The following is a 23,130-nucleotide window of genomic DNA, read 5'->3' on the forward strand; positions in this document are numbered from 1 at the left end:
ATTGCATGCATTTCTCTGACATTAAATTGAACCTTTGAACCTTTGAAGTGACCACAGAAGTAAATAGGGTTGTGATGAAGGCATTTAGCATGTTGTCCTTCAACATTCAGGGGATCAAGTTCAGGAAGAGGGATAACGCAGACATCCCACCTCTCCTGGAAGTTCCAGGAGTCTCCCGCATATTGATAGTGGTTCCCTGGCGCCCACAAATTATATACAATATCCTGGAAATCGATTTTTTTGAGAGGGAGAGGGAAAGGAAGAGTGAGAGGAAGAGGGAGAGAAAGAGGGAGTATCCTGATTCGTCTCTCCTCATGCTAGGTAGACCTATCATTTTTCTCTATGGGCAGGCTTTACAGTCGACCTCAAAAATAATGACAGTGTTGCTCGCTGCACTGTTTGCAACAGTGACTTTTCTATTGCCCGTGGTGGGTTAAGACTGTAAAAGACATGTTGAGGTGAGTTTAACAGGTGTCATTCGTTCATTAGCATAGCTAACGTTATTTAAACTAGCTGGCTAGCTGCTAAGGAGCTGCTCAATTGATGACCTAGATGATGAGGCCAAACTCCCTGTAGACTTGCTTTAAGTTGTAATAGAACAAAAAAAGCAACTCCATGATAATATAATATAATATAAGTACATATTTTAATGTCAAATTTTCTGCATATACCCAACTTGGTTTACCAATTAGACAAAATCACTAAACAAAGTATTACATACACCCTTGGAGATCGACTGGGGGGGGGGGGGTGATATGAGGTTGCGAGGGTGCTACCTCCCTGAAATGGTGGTGCTACCTCCCTGAAATGAGTTTTTGCAGGGTGGGATGTCTGGATAATGTATTGCAGTTATATAAGTCGTTGGTAAGGCCTTACTGGCAGATTTAGTCACCCTGTTATAGGAAAGACATTGTCAAGATGGAGAGGGTATAGAAGATACTTATGAGGATGATTCCTGGATTAGAGGGTCTGAGTTATAGGGCGAGGTCAGCCATATTGTCCCTTTACTCCTTGGATGATAGAAGAATGAGTGGTGATCACATAGAAGCTTATCAAATCATGAGGGGTGGAGGTGAGGTGGATGTTCATAGTCTTCTTGGGGAGTCCAAAGCTAAAGGGTACAGATACCAGATAAGAGGGGAGAGATTTAAAAGAGACCTGAGAGGCAACTTCTTTACACAGACGGTAGTGACTATCTGGAATGAGCTGCCAGAGAAAGTGGTCATGGCAGGTACAATTGCAACACTTAAGAGGTATCTGGATAAGTACATGGAGGGGTGTGGTTTGGAGGTCTATGGGCCAAATGCAGCAACTGTAACCAGCATGGAGAATGCTGTGGTTAGAAACTGAAGAGACAGTTTTTGTGCTGTATTATTCAATGACTCTCAATATGATTTACCTTTTACAGATCCATGCTGGATTTTTCTTTATGACATCATTGTATCATCTTTTTTCACAAATGTAGGAGAAAGCAACATTAGACAAGGTTACTAAGCATTTGGGATAAGAGAATTGACAGTACAATAGTGTTGATCTTCACCTGAGAGTCATTTCAGGGGAATAAAAAGTAGGTTGGCAAGAAATTCAGACACTCGTCAGCCTGACACCTGAGTTAAAGTTCAAATAGCAGCTTATTAAATGTCTAGTATCTCAGAGCCTCAGCAATCTCTTGGTTTGTTTGGTGTCTTAGAGAAATATCTTTCTCATGAACAGAACTTTGACATCAACCTCATAACATGATTGCCATGGGACCAGTCCTTCACATATAACAGAGTAACAAAAAATATCAGTCCAAAGTGTATCGCTGAAGTCATCAGCTATTGACTCCTTCCTGACACTGGTAAACATCAATCCCCCGAGGTTGGAAAGGAATTTCTATCGTTCGTTTCATTGATTGTATTTCTGTGGGACCATCACATCCAAATCACCATAGGTTGGAAGGGTTGCCACGAGCAAATCAAGATAATCAAGCATTGGAGGTCACAATGGAACAAAAATAATCAACAGAAATTGTCACCAATCCCACAGAACCTGGACTCAATCTTTGACTCAAATTTAAATAGCCCTCTACTGGAAATGAACAGAGGGTGGTGGGTTTGCGGAACAAGTTGGGGTGGGTACAAATACAATTTTTGAAAGTCATGTAGACAGTTACATGGATTGGAAAAGGTAATACAGACAAATGGGATTACCTTTGTAGGCATGGATGATTTTGGCCAACAGACTAGATTCTACTTTGTTCAACTCAAAACATGTCCTATGACTGAGACAAAGAAGATCTAGCAACTTATGTGAATAAAATTATCTTTGAAATATCATAGTTAAAAGTATTTTTAAATTATATCCAACATCTATTTCCAAGCAATACAGTATACACGCTCACTATTTTAAAGCACAAAATGGCGTGTGAGCATCAACAATATGTAAGATTGGACAACATGATTTGAAAAGCAGGTACATCTTGAAAGTTCAGGTTTCAGCATGCAGAACAGCCAAAGAGGGATATTATGTTGTGCAAGGAGAGGAGTTGCAGTGCATGGAACTGATCTACACCAGTAACTGCCATTGTTGCTAATATAAGAGAGTTAATGTTTGGTTGAAACCTGATGTCAAAACTATTTCAAATACCACATCAGCAAGTTGGTCTACAAAGTAGCACACATATTTTATTGAGAAAACAAATTTAAGACATTGGCATTCACTGACAAGCTTCAGCTAATTTTATTTGATCTGTATGCTTCACTACAAATAGTATCCTAATGTATTCAGAAGCAGTCACGTAACTGAATTTTAGAGCATGTTTCCTCCTCTATCTTAAGTGACGAGCATTCGATCTTTACATTGGTTTGGCCGTGGATCAATTCAACGGAGCATAGAATTCAGAGGTTCAGTATCTTACCATTGACTTTGCTAATCACAGGTCAAATAGGACCAACCAAAATCATGCTCCTAAATATATCACCATGTAGAGACGACAGAAGCTTTCCTTGTTTACAATCCCTTGTGTGCCAAACCATAGCATGGTTTTCATGTGAAATGGCATTCACTTTGCATGGTTTTCATGTGAAATCTCCGCTTTCGGGGGCTGAAAACGCCGGCTCAGTGTGGACAGGAGGTCAAAACGAAGAGAAAAAGCTTTGTTTTCAAAATTATCCGGCGTAGTGTGGACATACCCTTACTCTGCTAATCAACATGAATCAGTGCAAACAGGAGAAAGTCTGCAGATGCTGGAAATCAAAGTAATACACACAAAATGCTGGGGAACTCAGCAAGCGAGGCTGAGACCCAAAAGATCGACTGTTCACTCTTTCCCATAGATGCTGCCTGGCCTGCTGAGTTCCTCCAGCATTTTGTATGAAACAGTGCATTTGGGAAAGTGGCCCTGTAATATGAACAAATGATACTGATGTTTTCAGTGAATTAGATTAAAATGCACAGTACATTTTGAATAATGGACTCTAGTCAGTGAACTATTCTGGTTGCAAGCAGAAACAGGTATTGTACAGTACATGACAATTGTGCCCTCTGAAGGACCCCATAATTTCTGGTATCGTTAGCTCTGAAGGATGGCATGAAGTTTAATCTCAATTAAGTACCAGAATGTGATCTGTAGTTTTTGGTTTCCATTTCATTAAATTAAGTTTATTTATCATTATTCTCATAAGCAGCTTCAATAACTTTTATTGCGTACTGGTGGCTAATCCGCAAGAGTTCCAAGTACAGTACTAAAAAAATAAGAAAATAAAATTTAAAATTAAAATCTGTCAGTGAGTGACCCTCTTTTGTTTAACTCCTAACTAATTCCAAATTTTATCCATGTATAAATCAATGTAGTTCTTTGTACATAATGTGCAACTAATATCAAAGTTAATATCGTGCTTAACAAAAAAAATATCAAGACAGTATGCATAGAAAATTAAAGAATAAACAATGAGCCAAGGCTTTTAACATCTAATTACACATAATACTTTCTAACAAATCTTTAAGGTAAGGAGTTAATGTCAAGACTTCTATGATAATCTGAATGAATTCCTTTTATTGAAATAAATCACACTCTAATCACAGAAATTACTGATGTATACATTTCCCTTCTACTTTAGAGCATGACGAGGCAAGTAAAAATTTCTTTTATTATTGCTCTGTGACAGATATCAAATGATGCTGGGAGATTAATTATTGAAATGGGGATTTACTAAATATGCACATTTCTCAAGAGCTGAAAATTATTGTCAACCTGTGAGTCTGGTTATACCAAGAATGAAATCTTATTGCCTCTAATTTTGCAGGATAGCACACATTGCATACTATTGTCAAAATATTTCCCAAGGTATTATTCTATGAAATACCCACAGAATTAGATTGAACTTTGCATTCAAGACAAAAAAATTCTTCTTTATGTGATATTACTTGAAATTGCCTTCTTCATTAACAAAAGTATATTGTAGTGTCAAACACAGACAGATGACAACTTTTGTAAATGAGCACAGTGCCATCTGGTGGAACCAACTAAGTGGTAACAATGAGTTCTCATAAGGCTCAGTTAACAAAATAATCGAAATAATTGAAATTCAGGATTGAATTATATATGTACACTATATGAATTCATAAATAAACAGAAGAGATTTTGAAATTTAATATTTTAATAGAACTGACAGCTAGCAATCCTTCAGAACAATTATGATTTGATCATAAGCAATGCATTAGTGAGTTTCTTTTCTGCACATCATTCATTAAAGTTTTTACTCTCTCTAGTTTATGTATTCCATGTCTTTATTATTTTGTCCTTTCTGAAAAGAATTAATCACATTGTTGACCAATCTAATGTCTCTCCAGGTTTGCTGAGTTTCTTTGATTTCTAAGAATTATATTGTTGGCATTATATCTACTTCTCAAGTTGAGAGAGATGTCACTTCTTGGCTCAATTCATTAGAAGCCTGTGCACTTTCAATAAATTGGCTATGCTAGGTCAGCTTCTGGAATACACTGATGATCACATAATTCTTCAATATTGCCTAGAAATCTCCTGCAGGAATAAAGTGACTTACATTACATCTCTAACTCTGTCTTCTACTTTCACAATATATCATTTCAGCACCTTATTTTTGAGACTCGAGTTTCCATGCAGTGTTAATTTATAAATGTTGCCTCATTACTTAAAATGTCTGTCTTTCTAGCTTGTATCAAAATTTTGTCTTTGTTTCAATTTTTTTCTTCCGCTCAAGGTTTGACTGAACTCAGCTTAATTATAATCATTCTTCTACCTTTAGTAACTCAGAAAGATTATAACCTGGTGTGGAATGTGGCATTGTTCCATCGCTGAGGCAAATGCTTGCTAATCAATGTCTCATTATAAAAGTTGATTATTCTCATAACACCCTTATAAGATTTGCTTCTTCGCTGTTTCTTTCACAATTCTAGCTCCGGATAATATGGTGAAGTAAGCACGTATTTATTGTTATTCCACTTCATAAGACACTCAAATATAAATGCACAAAACCAGAAACTTTTGTCCAAGGCTATATCATTTGGTCAACCACGGAATGAGAAAATGGAACTCAAATCTCAGCCTATAATACAAAACTGAGTTCTGATCACACCAATCCATTTCAAGAGGCTGTGAATACTAGAACACCACCACACTATTATCATGTACTCTTTGGAAAGATCCCATTCACACTGAAAGGTACCGTTCCTAGTGTAGTTTTACAATTTTGAATCTTTTCAAATGCGTTTGCCTTGATAATTTCTCTGTCTTTGACTAGTTGCAATCTATTTGCGTCAGCTTTTAGCCACAAATAAAGCACTACTCTTGATAAGAAAACATATTTGGCTCTTTTGAAACTTTTACTTGTGCAGCGCAAGATTCAGATATTTACTTCTTTGGCATTTATGACCATTATTGCATGAATACTTAGAGATCTTTACCATGCCCATGTTAAGATAAAAGATTGTCAGACCAATTTAAACCCATAAAGTAATTTTGTAGATGAAAAATTATGTTTATGTATGTTCATTATATAATATTACTGATTCATCTTTTTATACATCTTAATATATTCATGTGACAGATTGAGAAAATGTTGGCTTCTGCCAACTCTATATGTAGATCCAATAAGGGTAAAATGTCAACTTTGTTCGGTTCACTGTCACCTTATATTTACCACATAGTTGAGCAGTTTTTTCTGCTTCAGTTGCTACAACATTTGATGCTGCTCAGTCGTTCTCAAGCCCAACTTGCCAGCCAATGTTTGCCCTTCAGAATATTCAATGATAAATATTGGTTATTTCACAACAGACAACAGATTTCTAGTTGTTCGTTGTTGTGACACATCTGATATTTTACCTGTCCAACATATGAAGCAGGATGGAATGTAAGTCACTAGTTCTCTTGAGTCTACTGCACCATTCAATAAGGTCATAATCAGATGGGCCATAGTCAACATTCAATATGGCAGATCTGATTATGACCTTAGCTCTGTGATCATATCTACCCTCGCTAACCTTTCATCCTCTTGCTAATTAAACTCATATATACATACCTCTGTTTTGATCATATCCAAAGACTGCTTCTAACAGCCTTTGCAGAAGATTCAAAGTCTCAAAGAGAGAGATAAAAACTGATTTTTCTTTCCCTTACATGGGTGATCCCTAATTTTTAAATAGACTTCCCCGTAAGTGGAATCATTCTTTCCACACTCACCCTGTCAAGACCCCTTAACACCACATAAACTTCATTTAAGTCTTCCTTCACTCTTTGAAAGTCCAGCAGATACAATCCAGGCAATCCAATCATTCCTCTTGAAACTTACCCCACTTTCCAGATTAGGCATACTTTCATACAATGGGGTACAGAGTATAAAAGATTAGATGTTGCAATTTTACAAAACTTTGGTTCGACCTCACTTGGAGTACCAGTTGCCATGCTGTGCCCATTACATATAGGAAGCATGTGGTTGAGCTGGATTGAACCAGGATACTGCCTGGATCAAAGGATTTTAATTGTGTCGAGAGATTGAATAGGCTGGGATGGCCGTCCTTGGAGTGAAGGAGGCCAATAGAGATTTCTAAATTTATAAGTGGCATAGATAGGATATGCACTCTGATTCTTTGGCCATGAGAGGGGCATGAAAAACAAGAGGGCATACAGTTAAATTGAGAGGAAGGAGCATTGAAAAGTGATTTGAAGGGAAAGATTTAGTTTCCTACACAGAGAGTCAGTGACATTTGGAACTCATTGGCAGAGGAGGTGGTAAAATCAGATGCAATCACTATATTTAAAAGATATTTAGACAGGCACCTAGGTAGGCAAGGTTTAGGAGGATACAAAACCTATTTTAGGCAATTGGTATTAGAATAAATGGCCAAAAATGGTTGGTATAGACATTATGGGCTGTACAGCTCTATAACCCTATAACAGCAATGAACATAAAAATGTAGGGTCCTGAGACAAAGGCATGTTGAAATGAGCACCTTATTATCAGTTGTGACAATACATTTGCCTGCCAAGCTGAAACATTCCTCCAATGAAATAGACAGCACTTCGAGTCACCTCATCAAATCCAACAAAATTCTTGCTTCACAATTGTTTCTTGTTTAACTTTATCAGAAGATACTCAGAACAACATTCAGACAATATCTAATTAATAAAGTGACTATACAAAACGTGTGCATAATTTTGCCACATACAATGCAGACAAATATTACTGTTAAATATCAACAAATTTATCACCAAACACTGCTCTCTACAGTATCACATACATTTCAGCAGTTGACTTTATACTGCATAATCCATCTTTTCATAAAATGAATGCCTACATAATGAATGATCACACTAATCATTCAACTTTACTAAGGATACCATATCAATTTTTATAGTATTGCTTTAACTTCAGAATCACAATGCATTCTGAACATGAATATGTACTTACGGTCATTGCATAAAGAGCCAATATATGAGGTCATAGTGCAGTCACAGGTGAAACCATCCCACTGTTGCAGGCAGACACCTTGGTTTCCACAAGAATCCTCTTGACAGGTTGTACTTGGCCCTGAGTCGGAACACACAAAAACGTGCATTTTTGCCAAAGCATGTTGTTAGTCCTACAACGTTAAATTTTGCATGCTTTTTTGTCAGTTGTAAGCTTGACATAGGAAGGAACATATTTAGGTTAGGGGTTAGAATGAGTGAAAGAACTTGGACACTTCTAAACAATTACTAAAAGCAATTAGCATATCAAGGATTAGCAAACAAATGTATTCAACATACTAAAATAATAAAACATTCAAGACTGAAAGCCCCATGATAATAAGCAATATGTTTAAAAAATACTTATTGATTCTGAATTTTGACTTAAGAATAATCGAGTTCCAAAGCAGATAAATGCTGTTTGTATGCATATGGCACAGACACGGTTTTCAGTCTTGTTTTGTACAAACACACAGCTATCTACCTTGCAAGTCAGCTTTCATCAATGCAACTTTGCCAGCAAAATAAAAGCAAAATATGTAAAAGGTTAGTAAGCAGTAGAGGCATGTTAGCAAACATTAGAAAAAATTCAGAGCAAACATGCTGCTATAAAGGAGAGAAAGATGCAATAAGAAACAAAAGATGTGATAGCAGCTTTTTATCATCAATAAGCCAGCCAGAAAAAATAAGTAATATTCTGCCATCAGAATGGCATACTTGGCCATAGCACTTCAATAATTAATAACATTCAAGGAAAATATTTTGCTAAGGCAAGCGTGACTGAGCAAAATGCAAAGAAAATTACTCGCTATAAGGTACAAAATTAAATATTTCTAAATTATTATGATTTATATAACATGGTATAAATGGTTACCAAATGTATACTTATTTCATGCATAGCACTTCTATACTATTTTTCTGATAACCTATTCTTGTGTCCTCCATTATATATGAGCACCATGTGGTCAGTTTGATTTTATTTAAAAAAGAAAAGCAATTACAATTATTGATATACATAACTTTCACTAAAATATATTTTAAAATCATTTTGAAAACATTGTTTGCCCTTTCAGCTTCATGTCAGAAGATTGTAGGAATAGAATACCTCAGAATGGAACTTGGACCTCAAGATCGATCTGCTCATCAGCAAGACACTTAACGGTGTACTGCCTCTTTGCATTTGACCTACCTAGGTGCAACCTTCACATTTGGTTGAGTTAAACTCCATTTGCCATTCCAAGCCCAATACCAAGAACCAAACATGATCAGAAGTTTTTGCCTCCTCTGTCTTCCTCTCATTTATTTCACTTTCAGACCATTTAGTTGCCATTAACAAGCCTGCAGCATCTTCTCCTAATCAATACTAATCAATACCAAACAACAGGAATTCTGCAGATGCTGGAAATTCAAGCAACACACATCAAAGTTGCTGGTGAACGCAGCAGGCCAGGCAGCATCTGTAGGAAGAGGTGCAGTCAACGTTTCAGGCCGTAGTCCTGACGAAGGGTCTCGGCCTGAAACGTCGACTGCACCTCTTCCTACAGATGCTGCCTGGCCTGCTGCGTTCACCAGCAACTTTAATCAGTACCATCCATCTTTTCTTAGTATCCACCCTATCACAAATATCAACTGTCATCTTTCTATCCATTTCCTTGTAATGCAAAGTTAAATATGTCTCTTTCTTTAAATACTTCTCAGTCTTGTAGCAAGCTCATTGGCCAGAAACATAACTATTCTCCTGTCCACAGATATTACCTGATATGGAAAGTATTTTCAGCACTTAATTTCAGATGTCTAGCTTCTGCAGATTGCTTTTGCTTTTTTGACCAAGTATGGCTCTCTTGCTTCTGGAAGTTGAATTCACTTGCCACTCTGTGACACTGTCTTCCCCTCTCTTATCATGCTCCCCATCATAGTCCATTAGACTTGTGGTGAATAATCCCTTAAACCAACTTCTCAAGCAATGGGTTGCACACCTTCAGTCACAAGAAATCTTCCTGCATTAAATATTAAATCTGAAGACTTAACTAATGGCAACAACTTTTATCATAAAACAAAAGTCAATACTCAGAGAAAAGAACTGTAGGGCACACCAATCAATGAACAACTCCAGTGGAAAAGTGAGAAAATGAATTATCTCTCACGAGCATTGTTACTCACAGAAGGCAAAAAAGAACTAAACCTGACCACATGGGAACACTGAAAGGAGAAATCACATTTGACACAAATGTAGCTCTTTTGAAAGAATCAGTATCACCTGCAGTCTGCAGAATATTAGCCATGTTATGTGCAGGACAATATCCAAACTGTTACATTTTACATGTAAGTCAATGCACTAAAGATCATTCTTAACTTCTAAAGGTTAACCCTTGCTTGATAAATGCATATCATAAACTCAGCTTTGCTCGGTATCACTGATCATCTTTTATTTGCTATATCAAATATAAAGCAAATAAATTGGGACCCATAATTTCAGAATTCAATGATTCAATCTATAAATAACCATGAGATCACAGCTCTTTTTAAGATTAACTTAAACAAATAATGGTCTCCACAACAATAGTGCAGTGACATTACACTCTGGAATGTCACATACAAATTCATTATTAAACAAGGTACTTGGTACATTCTGTGCATACTATTCCACATAGTGATATTAAGCAACGTATCCAAGTTTTTTCTGAGATAGCCATTTTCTTGTTCTTCGATATCCAGCTGAAAAGGATATTGTTCCTCTTCTGGATCAGAATCTACATTTTGCAATAAACTATACACTGAACCCATAAATATTACCACTCTTTGTGTATGTTGATAATGGTTTAACACATTCCAACTACCTGCATATGTTAAATGTAATTTGCCAAAATGCTCTTCCAAAATAATGGATAAGGAATTTATTACAAAACATGTTATATTTCTGTGACTCCTAATGTATTCATCTCTTGGTATCCAGATACTAGTAATAACTGCAGTCTTCTAAACTTCAAAAATAACAAATTGAGAATAAGTTGTTAAAATATGCAAATAAAAGAAAATTACAAATGTAAATAATTAGATATTACTGTTTTCACCATTTCTGTTACATATTCCTGCTTCTATACTCATCAGGATCTTGTTAAGTTTATTAGAGTAGGTTATATGAAGTACAATCTAATAGTACAACTTTAGAGTAAAGCCCTAGGAATAAAGGTAAATAAGAATAAGCGAGGAAGGAAGATAAAAGATTTCAACAAAAAAAGGACAACAAAAAGTTGTAATGTAATGTTTTATAAATCATTAAAAATACATTATGTAAATCAATAAAGTTACAAAATAAAGCATACAAATTTTGGAACCTTTAGATTATAACAGATATCATTTGTGTATTTAGGATTATACATGAAGAGCTGAAATTCTTTGTTGCTGCTTGTTGAAATGTAATTTAGTTATGTAAACATATAGTCACAGTATTATATGATGCTTACTTATATTTTAATAGGCAATTTATGTTTAAACCATGTTAGTTAACTTGTTCCAAATGTATAATAGCCATTTTTTCATGAGATAGGATGTTTAGTTTCTGTCCATGATCCATCCTACTTTTTGGGGCCATGGCTAGTTAAGTAACCCTGTTGGGCATGCTTTGCAGGTTAGGGATAGGGATATGAGGGGAGTATAACTTAGTAGCACCATAAATGCATTAATTTAACCCATGACAGTAGAATAATAAATACGAGTTTATAATTCACCAATAAAAATGAAAGAATGTATCTTTCATTCAGGGAGTTGTAAGGCCCTCTACATGGAGGGAGGTGGAAAGTAAAGTTAAACTTGCAAGATCAGCATCAGCTCCAGGGCCCAATGGCATCCCATATAGGCTCCGTAAGAACACCCCCGGCATCCTGAATTACCTCTGGAATCTAATGAAGGTGGCATGGAGGAAAGGAATTATACCTAAGGCATGGCGAAGGACGGGAGGGATACTAATTCCCAAAGAGAAGAATTCCTCAACAATCAGTCAGTTCCACCAGATCAGTCTCCTGAATGTGGAAGGAAAGATCTTCTTTGGTGTAGTGGCTCAAAGACTCTCAGCCCTTTTGCAGAGCAACAACTTTGTCGCCACATCAGTGCAAAAAGCAGGAATACGTGGTTTCCCAGAATGTCTGGAACACGCAGATGTCATCGGGCACCAGATACCATTTGTCAAGAAAGAAAAGAAAGACCTGCATGTGGTCTTCCTAGAACTTGCCAATGCTTTTGGGCTGGTGCCTCATGAGACTTTGTGGGCAGCTTTCAACTTTTTCCAGGTTCCAGAGGGCATCACAAAGCTGGTCAAAGCGGACTTCCAGGATCTGCAGTTCTGTGTCACAACACAAGATAACACCATCACATGACAGCACCTTGAGATAGGCATAATGGCAGGCTGTACCATCTCTCCTCTGGCATATATCACGGCAATGGAGCTCATTATCCGAGCATCACAATGGGTGGTCGTAGGGAAAGACTTCAAGAATGGGCTGCGTCTTCCTCCAATCAGGGTGTATAAGGATGACATGACCACAATAACAACAACAAAAGCATGCACCAAACGCCTGCTGGATAAACTCCAGAGAAACATCAAGCAGGCACGAATGGAAACAAAACCCAGTAAGTCTCGCAGTATCTCAATTGTCAAAGGCCGGCTCACCAACATAAGGTTTTGTATCAACGCTGAGCCAATACCAACTGTCCTGAAGAAGCCCATCAAAAGCCTCGGACATTGGTACAACGCAGACCTCAGAGCCACAGAGCAGGTGGAACGACTAAGGCAGGATACAGTCAGTGTCCTCAAGCTAATCAACAACACAGCTCTCCCAGGGAGGTTGAAGCTTTGGTGCTATCAGTTTGGACTTCTGCCCTGACTTATGTGGCCAATTACCATCAATGAGGTCACTATGTCTCATGCAAATCAGCTGGAGAGGCTGGTGAACTCACATGTGAGGAAGCGGCTTGGGCTACCAAGATGGCCTTAGCAGCATAGGACTTTACAGGAATGGAGCCCTTTCTCTGTCAATTTCTAGCCTAGTGGAGGAATACAAATATGCAAAAGTAAAGCTGGAAATGACACTCAAAAAATCTCGGGACCCAATCCTAAGAGGTGTTGCTCCTGCTCTAGCAACAGGGAGGAAATGAACCCCAGCCGCAGCAGTACTGGACGCAGAAGCCGCCCTCCGACACCGGGACATAGTGGGCTACGTCCAACAGGGCAGAGTAGGCTTTGGCCTTGGAGTGATGAAACCTAACTGGCAAAAGGCTACTACAACTGAACATCAGCACCTGGCAGTGGAGGTGGTGCGCCTCCACGATGCAGCAGCCAGATGTGCCAAAGCAATGTCCCAAGCCAAGCAAGGCTGCTGGATGAGGTGGGAGGGTGTTGAGAAGAGGAAAATCACATGGAGTGAGCTGTGGAGCATGGAGTCAAACAGACTGAGCTTCATCATCAGAGCAACATATGGTGTCCTGCCCTCTCCTACAAACCTAAATCTTTGGCTGGGAGATGATCCAGCCTGTCCTCTGTGCGCAGTTCCGGCATCCCTCAAGCACATTGTGGTTAGTTGCCAGACCAGCCTGATACAAGGCAGATACAACAAAGTGCTGAGGTGGTTGGCAGCTGAACTTGACTGTAAGAGAGTAACTACCAACGCCAGGCCTCTCAATGCCCAGACAACAGTCCCACAACTACCATCCTTCATCCGGGAAGGAGAGAAACCGGGGGCTAACCCCTTGCCTCACGACTCATGCCCACTGAGTGCAGCCAGGGACTGGGAAATGCATGTTGATTTAGGCCAGAAACTTACCTTCCCATCTGAAATTGTAATGACCAACCTGTGGCCTGACCTGGTCCTTCAGTCCAACTCATGTCGGCGCGTCTTTATCATTGAGCTGACTGTCCCCTGGGAGGATGCTGTGGATGAGGCTTACGAATGGAAAAGGCTGCAATATGCCAACCTTGCAGTTGAAGTAGAGGAGCAAGGCTGGAACGTAAAAGTGTGCCCAGTTGAGGTGGGGTGCAGGGGCTTTGTAGCCAGTACCACCGTAAGGCTGCAGAGGGAAGTAGGAGTCAGAGGGCAGGCCCATAGGAAGACAATTAAAGCACTTGCTAATGCCGCCGAAATGAGCAGTCACTGGCTGTGGCTGAAAAGAAGGGACGCTGTCTGGGCTGCCAAGTGACCATCGAGAGACTAACCATGTGACACACACCCAGGTCTAATCAGCCTGTGGTGGGTCTGCCTCGGCTGAGGGTGTCTTGTGATAAAAGGCCAAAACACCCAGTGATGTCACGGTACAGAACTGAAGATATGTCGTAATGGAAGTGACATCGTCTAGTGGTCATCTTTAAGAGCTACTTCCACTCAAATCAAGTGCAGTGTAGATACTTTAGGGATTGTAACCTCCAGTCCTATTAATCAAACTGAAATCTGAACAAAAGAAAAAATGCTGTAAAACATTGTCATTACATTTCATGATTTGTCCATTGCATTTCGAAAAACTATTTATTTTAGTGATACAGCATGAGCAGATCCTTCTGGCCCTTTGTGTCACGCTGCCTCAGCCACCCCACAAGCCTGATTAACCCTAAACTAATTGTGGGACAATTTATAATGACAAATTAATCTACCCAGTACATTTTTGGACTGTAGAAGGAAACAAGAGCTCCCAGGGAAAACCCATGTGTTCCACAGGGAGACAGTATAGAGACACCTTAAAGAATGGTGCCAGAATTGAACTCTGAATGCCAGGATTGCCCCACACTGTGCTGAACTCTAAGCTACCATGGCACTATGGACATCAGTCCAACATTGACTGAATTATTCATAAATACTGATAGGTGATAAAAGGGATGAAAATAAGTAAAACTGTGTCTTGACTCTACCCTCACAGATCCAGGCAAAATGATTTCTGCATTCAGCCACCACCCCAGGTGATGTTGCCAAATTTATTACACTTTAATAGAAGAGAAGGAATCTATTCATCTTATTTGAACACAAAAATCATTACTCTCTTTAATATTCCATAAGTGAATATTAATTGTATGATCAAGGTTAAATAGATTATTTCATTTTACAAACCTTCCATTTATCACATCATCATTTAATACTACTGTAATTAGAACAATAAATGGGGACTTAACTACATCATACTTTCTTGTTCTACTGCTTATCAGAAATAGCAGCCCATTCATTTTGAATGAACTCACAACTTCATTAGAAATGGTGAAAAGAACTTGATTTAAAGGGTTGAAATAAAAACACACAGTAATTTCTACATGTGGTTTATGTTCTGGATATGTGGGGCAATAACATATAGAACATAAAGAAAACATATTGAAAGCAATCTGTATAGAAACACAATCCATTAGTATTTGGTGACCTATATTTAAAATACTGTTCTTGCTGACTGACATAAATTTTTAAAATTATTTTTCACTTAAACAAATCCTTGATTTAACTCACCAGAATACTGCAATATGGAACTAACAGAAAAATACAAACACTCTAAAGGTTAAACATAACAGGGTAATACTGAAAAACAAAAAGATGTCATGAATGAAACTGTAATTGATATAAACATGGGGGTTTCTTTATAGAATAATGATGATTCATTTGGTTGTTGAGTGAGTGAATCAGTGATACCTTCACAGTCTCGCTCAATCTGCCCATTGCAATACAAAGCATCAGAAATCAGATCCGGAAGCCTTCCATTCAGGTCCACTGAAGCCAAACAGCCTTGAAATCCCTCCTTTGATGCCACCAGCTTTGGTAATGTTTTGTACATGTCTTTGGCAATCCCTCCAATATACAAGTCCCCTATGGATTACAGAAATAGAGGTGCAATTAATACTTTAGAATGTACTAAATGATTCTATATGATCATACTATATTCAGCATATAATCAAAATCAATAATACAGGTTATGGAAAGCTTATATTTTCATACAAATCAAACAGGTCTCTGACCATTAAGTACCTACAGTATATGCACTAATCTTACAGTATTCTCATTCCACCTCATATTAACTACCACTTCCCTATCACACAACAGCCCCCTGTCATTTTTACCACCCATTACACGAGAGTGGTGGGTGCGTGGAATTCACTTCTGGTAACGGTGGTGGAGATGGATACAATACCGTTTTTTAAGAACCTCTTAGATAGGTACATGGAGCTTAGAAAAATGAGGGTTATGCACTAGGGAAATTCTAGGCAGTCTCCAGAGTAGGTTAAATGGTCGGCACAACATTGTGGGCTGAAGAGCCTGTAAAGTGCTGTGTATTTCTATGTTCTACGTTCATTATTAGCTGAATAATCTGCCAGCACACACATCTCCGGCATGTGGGAGGAAACTGGAGTACCCACAGAAGATCACAGTCAGAGGGAAAACATACAAACTCCACATTGACAACAGCAGACTTGTAACATAATGACTAATAGTTTAGCCACCGTGTTGCCTAGTGGTCATGCTATGCTCACACGAGTGTTACAGTTTCTACAACAAAAATGCTGTGTGAAAATTCTGCTTGAGCTTCAGTTGCAAAATAACTTAATTAAATAACTGCATACCCTTGGAGACACCATGCATCTTTACTGTGGGTCGATCCGCAATGGACAAGATCTTTGGTCTCTGCCAGCTTCAAGTAAGGTGCCAAGAACTGCAAACAACATACTGACTCACATTTGTGGATCTCACCAAATCTTTTCACAGCGAAAGCAGAGAAGGTTCCATCCCAATACTGGAAAAAAACTGAGGCACTCCCCAAAGATCCTCAATCTTACTCTTTCCTTTAATGTTGACATAGGTGGGAGCATACAATTTAACAGCTTTACATCTGATGGCTTTCAGATGAAGAATGACATGGAGGAATGTTTTGGCCACTGCCATTGCAGCTTTGTCCCTTGATTTCTGACTTATACTTTCCCTGCAGTCATAGATGGAATGTGTCTTCACACATGGTCCAATAAGCAGCATTTCAATCTATTTGTACTGAAGTCACTAACAAAATTGAAACTAGATTTAATCAGAAAACCCATCTGTTCAGATAACACTACACTACTTCTCTGGACAAAACAATAACTTCTGCAGCTCATGGATACTCATTACCATCGCTGCACAATTTTCCCCTTCATTATTAGTATAAATATATATTAATGTCAAAATGTTGTGTCTTTATCCATAACATGATTCTAAAATACTTGACTGGAAACAGTCAATAAATAACTGTAAGCAACACACATAAAAGTTGCTGGTGAACGCAGCAGGCCAGGCCAGGCAGCATCTGCAGGAAGAGGTGCAGTCGACGTTTCAGGCCGAGGCTGTTAGTCCTGACGAAGGGTCTCGGCCTGAAACGTCGACTGCACCTCTTCCTACAGATGCTGCCTGGTCTGCTGCATTCACCAGCAACTTTTATGTGTGTTGCTTGAATTTCCAGCATCTGCAGAATTCCTGTTGTTTGCAATAAATAACTGTTTTGAGTTTATTCTGATGATAACAAATTTATTCTGAGCATTGGAAACACTGCACTACTGGCTTTGACTTAACAACATAGTGGGATGTCAGAGTAACAAAATCACCTTTCAGGCCAAATTGCAGATCTATGGAGATCTGCACGTTTAGAATATTGCCATATGGCATTGAAATATTGAAATATGGATTACTTAAAGCTGCCAACAGTAAAGGCTCAACAACATGAACCCTTGATGTTTGCAGCATATCCTTGGATTCTCACATGTGGAAAAAGTATCCAACACAAATGCCTGCACCAAAGCAGGCGTGCCACGTTTCTCAGTTTTCTTCAAGCAAAACACATTTTGTTGGCTCTGGCACGTGAGCAAGATGGAAGATAACCATATACTCAAAGATATACAATGTTGGGAGGGGGCCTGAATTGAGAGAATTGGAGGGTGTCCATCTCGAGAATGTTGGTGAAAGTTTAAAACTTATGTCAGCTTTCAATACTGAAAATGTTGATGACAATAGTAAATGGCAACATGACTTGTGGTTCGGGATAAACTATTATTTTAGATAGGTCACAGATCACCCAGCATCATTTGCCTCCCAGTAGTGACATTTGTCACAGACTTGCTATTTCAGTAATCTGTATATGAATAGAAATGTAAGACACAATCTAGACTCCTCACAGAGTGAAATCTCCATTTCCATCCTCTCTCACAGAGGGAAAACTATGCCATAAAGACAATTATGCACCCAATGCTAAAGCAGTTCTGTAATGACGAAGCTGGTGACTAGAATTGCAACTGTCAAAGCAACAATAAATGAGCCAAGTTGGTTTCCACATGGGAAAAAGTGACAGAATGTGAACAATATTAGGAAAAAACATTGTGTTACAGATTGCAGTGTAAAATTCAATAGTTAAAAAGTTCAGATTTTCTATTCATATAATAGAAGTACACTGAAACATCAATAACTTTCAGATGATTATTAGCTGTTGTGCGATTTTCACTGGGTGAAGAGACGAATGGTTCATTAATTTTAAACACCTCTAAGAACTGATTGATGACCTTACTCTGCTGAACGTAGGAACTAAAGCTCTCAGACACATTATAGTTTATTTCATTGGGGAAATAATGCTAGTGTAAAGGCTATTTTGCAAGGCTGCTGCCTGCACTGGAAGCATTAGCAGATCTTGTATAAAGGCAATTTGAAATGTAGTAATAACCTGCTGTACAGTTCTGAAAGCCAAGACAGATATTAACAAATGGATATAGAGAGTGGTAATTTCTTATCTTAAGTGTGTGTTGCCTTCATTACAGCTTCACTCTTTTAAGGTAGAAAATGGAACAAAATGCTTTTCACAGAATGAAACACATGTGGCCAATTCTTTCCATCTGTAATCAGCAGCTTCATTAAGAACAGTCAGATTTTTCTATAGAACCTTAGTAAGTCTGGCATTTCCTGCAAGTGTTGCTACTCCTGGAAATCCACGATCTATCAAAAGAAAGATGGTGCTGCCTCTGCCATTAAACTCCATTGCTGTGGAGCCAAGTGCCAAGCTTGGTCTTACTGGGTACTCATTACATGGGAGAATTAGTTCTCCCACCTGGTGCCGGGTCAGATCAAGTGGAGAGTTCGAGTCTCCACTGACTTGAAAGAAGTTAGATACAACAGTAGTGCACAGTGGCATTTTGATCAATGATATAAGATAAGTCATATTACAATATATGATTCATTTTACTTCATCAATTAACATGCATGATGTACTGTGTATATTGCAATATACTCTGAGCAACAATACAAGTGGGCACATTTGAGGTGGCAGCCGTTGTCTCTGCTGAAATCCTTTCATCTGTTTCATTAAGTATTATCCAGTTTGCCAGTAAAGGATTCCCAGTGTCAGAAGTGGTTCTTATCCACAAAGTAGTTGCACAATTAATGCACTGCTGCACTGCACTAGTTTTTAATCACTTTTTCAGAGTATTCAAATGTAAACGGACAGCACAATGACTGATCAGAAATTGAAAAGGAATGGTGTTGCTCGTATCAAAATCTAAAAACTAAAAATGTCACAAAATGTTATTATCTATAAAATGGACAATAACAAACTGGCAATACACTTTCCACCAAGCTCTATTTTCCTACTTTGCTGTAATCAAAATGTTGCTCCGGAGAAGTATAGTGTTTGATGTTGGTGAATTGAGCCTTCACCCAAAATTAAGAAAAAAAAATCACTACAAAAAAAAATAAGATGTTGTTTAACAAAATCATTTTTTTTCAAAATCCTTGGCCTTATGGCACATTGCAACCTTTTCTACCCAGATTATGCTGATACATTATGCTTATTGTTCATCCAAGGCAAGAATGAGCCTAGTGGAGATATGTTAATAGATTAATAGGGAGCTATTACTGATAAGGATGCTTAACTTGTTATTTTGTTCTTTATTAGGAGCTTATGAGTCAGATTCAGTTTCATTTATTTATCACATGTACATCGGAACACACTGTGAAACATGTCATTGAATGACCAACACAACCTAAGGATGTGCTGGGGGCAGCCCACAAGTGTCACCACACATTCTGGCACCAACATGGCACGCTCAAAGTGTTAAGTATTAAAAATGGAAAGGATAGACAATCACAGCTCGCTTGTGTTCATGCTACAACTTAGAAATTGTCAGATTGATCACAGAACTTAACATTTTTCAGACCAGCAATATCTGTAATAAAGTAACAGTAGCCACCCCTATCTAGATCAAATTCTTCACATTTCCACTGCCTGAATACAAATTATTTAGAGACAATTCCTTCGATGCACTTATTGTTTCTTAAATTGTTGTTTTAAGTTCTTTCTAAATTCATTTATATTGTGAATGGCAATTACTTTCAACTTAATACAGTAAACAACTATAAATTCATTGTGGAGTTTAACACAGATTCTGCCAAACTGGTTCAAGTCTGGTATTACAGTTGAAGTCAGAAGTTTACATACACTTAGGTTGAAGTCATTAAAACTCATTGTTTAACCACTCCACAGATTTCATATTAGCAAACCATACTTTTGGCAAGACATTGAGGACATCTACTTTGTCCATGACACGAGTAATTTTTCTAGCAATTGTTTACAGTCAAATTATTTCACTTTTAATTGACTATATCACAATTCCAGTGCATCAGAAGTTTACAAATAAAATCAAAAGAAATCAGCCAAGACCAGAGAAAAAAAATTGTGGACCTCCACAAGTCTGGTTAATCATTGGGAGCAATTTCCAAACACCTGAAGGTACCACGTTCATCTGTACAAACAATAGTACGCAAGTATAATCACTATGGGACCACGCAGCCATCATACCGCTCAGGAAGGAGACACATTCTGTCTTCTAGAGATGAACGTACTTTGGCACAAGAAGTGCAAATCAATCCCAGAACAATGGCAAAGGACCTTGTGAAGATGCTGGAGGAAACAGGTAGACAAGTATCTATATCTACAGTAAAACAAGTCCTATATCGACATAACCTGAAAGGCTGCTCTGCAAGGAAGGAAGCCACTGCTCCAAAACTGCCATAAAAAAGACAGACTACAGTTTGCAAGTGCACATGGGGACAAAGATCTTATTTTTTGGAGAAATGTCCTCTGGTCTGATGAAACTAAAATTGAACTGTTTGGCCATAATGACCATCGTTATGTTTGGAGGAAATAGGGTGAGGCTTGCAAGCCAAAGAACACCAGCCCAACCGTGAAGCACGGGGGTGGCAGCATCATGTTGTGGGGTGCTTTGCTGCAGGAGAGACTGGTGCACTTCACAAAATAGATGGCATCATGAGGAAGGAAAATTATGTAGATATATTGAAGCAACATCTCAAAACATCAGCCAAGAAGTTAAAGCTCGGTCACAAATGAAGGTGAATGAGCAAGTGCAGCAGGCAGTGAAGAAGGCTAATGGAATGTTGGCCTTTATTACAAAGGGAATGGAGTACAAGAGCAAGGAAATCCTTTTGCATTTGTACAGGGCCCTGGTGAGACCACACCTGGAGAATCGTGTGCAGTTTTGGTCTCCAGGGTTAAGGAAGGACATCCTGGCTGTGGAGGAGGTGCAGCGTAGGTTCACTAGGTTAATTCCTGGGATGTCTGGACTGTCTTACACAGACAGGTTAGAGAGACTGGGCTTGTACACGTTGGAATTAAGGAGATTGAGGGGGGATCTGATTGAGACATATAAGATTATTAAGGGATTGGACAAGATAGAGGCAGGAAATATGTTCCAGATGCTGGGAGAGTCCATTACCAGAGGGCATGGTTTAAGAATAAGGGGTAGGTCATTTAGGACAGAGTTGAGGAGGAACTTCTTCTCCCAGAGAGTTGTGGAGGTGTGGAACGCGCTGCCTCAGAAGGCAGTGGAGGCCAATTCTCTGGATGCTTTCAAGAAGGAGCTAGATAGGTATCTTATGGATCGGGGAATCAAGGGTTATGGGGACAAGGCAGGAACCGGGTATTGATAGTAGATGATCAGCCATGATCTCAGAATGGCGGTGCAGGCTCCAAGGGCCGAATCGTCTACTTCTGCACCTGTTGTCTATATTGTCTATAAGTGGGTCTTCCAAATGGACAATGATCCTAAGCATACCTCCAAAGTTGCGGCAAAATTGCTTAAGAACAACAACGTCAAGGTATTGGAGTGGCCATCACAAAGCCCTGACCTCAATCCGACAGAAAATTTGTGGGCAGAACTGAAAAAGCATGTGCGAGCAAGGAGGCCTACAAACCTGACTCACAAACCTGACTCAGTTACACCAATTCTGTCTAGAGGAATGGAACAAAATTCCAGCAACTTATTGTGAGAAGCTTGTGGAAGACTACCCAAAACGTTTGACCGAAGTTACACAATTTAAAGGCAATGCTACCAAATACTAACAAAGTGTATGTAAACTTCTAACTCATTGGGAATATGATGAAAGAATTAAAAGCTGAAATAAATCATTCTCTCTACTATTATTCTGACATTTCACATTCTTAAAATAAAGTTGTGATCCTAACTGATCTAAGACAGGGAATGTTTTCTAGGATTAAATGTCAGGAATTGTGAAAAACTGAGTTTAAATGTATTTGGCTAAGGTGTGTGTAAACTTCTGACTTCAACTGTATATACAGTAAATTATTTGGGCCAGTTGATCCATTAAGTTCAGCTAATGCAATATTGAATTGGAATTGGTTTATTATTGTCACATGTACCAAGAAACAAAGAAAAGGTTGTCTTCCATGTTGTACATGCAGATCAAATCCAGAACAACATCAAAGAACTGCAGGAGGAAGAAGGTGCAGGTCTATGAGCCAGTTTTCATTAGAGGAATGGAGGTGGAGAGAGTTAGTAGCTTTAAATACCTTGGTGCTAACATATCAAAGGATCTGTCCTGGGACCTGAAAGTTAGTGCATCAGAAAGAAGTCACGGCAGCACCTCTACCTTCATAGAAGTTTGAATAGATTTTACATGCTACCAAAAAACTTGTATCACAGCCTAGTATGGAAACATCAGCGAATAGGAATGGAAATGGCTACAGAACAGCATGGATACACCCCAGTCCATCACAGGCAAAGGCCTCCACACCATTGAGCACATTTAGAAGGAGCACTGACACAAGAAGGAAGCTTCCATCATCGAAGATCCCCACCATTCAGGCCACACTTTCTTCTCACTACT

At 38.6% G+C, this 23,130-nt stretch overlaps 1 protein-coding gene across 18 annotated transcripts in view; it reads right to left on the reverse strand.

The window, feature by feature from the left end:
• Nucleotides 1–23,130, reverse strand: part of nrxn1a (neurexin 1a) — a 1,799,241-nt gene that overhangs the window by 756,703 nt on the left and 1,019,408 nt on the right. For all 18 annotated transcript variants that reach the window (XM_063055858.1, XM_063055840.1, XM_063055854.1 and 15 more), the window contains 2 exons: nucleotides 15,619–15,792; nucleotides 7,929–8,048 (listed from right to left, as the gene is read on the reverse strand). In XM_063055858.1, coding sequence (XP_062911928.1) covers nucleotides 7,929–8,048; nucleotides 15,619–15,792 — 294 coding nt within the window. The remainder of the gene's footprint in view (nucleotides 1–7,928; nucleotides 8,049–15,618; nucleotides 15,793–23,130) is intronic.

Source organism: Mobula hypostoma, chromosome 8, assembly GCF_963921235.1.
Source record: "Mobula hypostoma chromosome 8, sMobHyp1.1, whole genome shotgun sequence".
NCBI lineage: Eukaryota > Metazoa > Chordata > Chondrichthyes > Myliobatiformes > Myliobatidae > Mobula > Mobula hypostoma.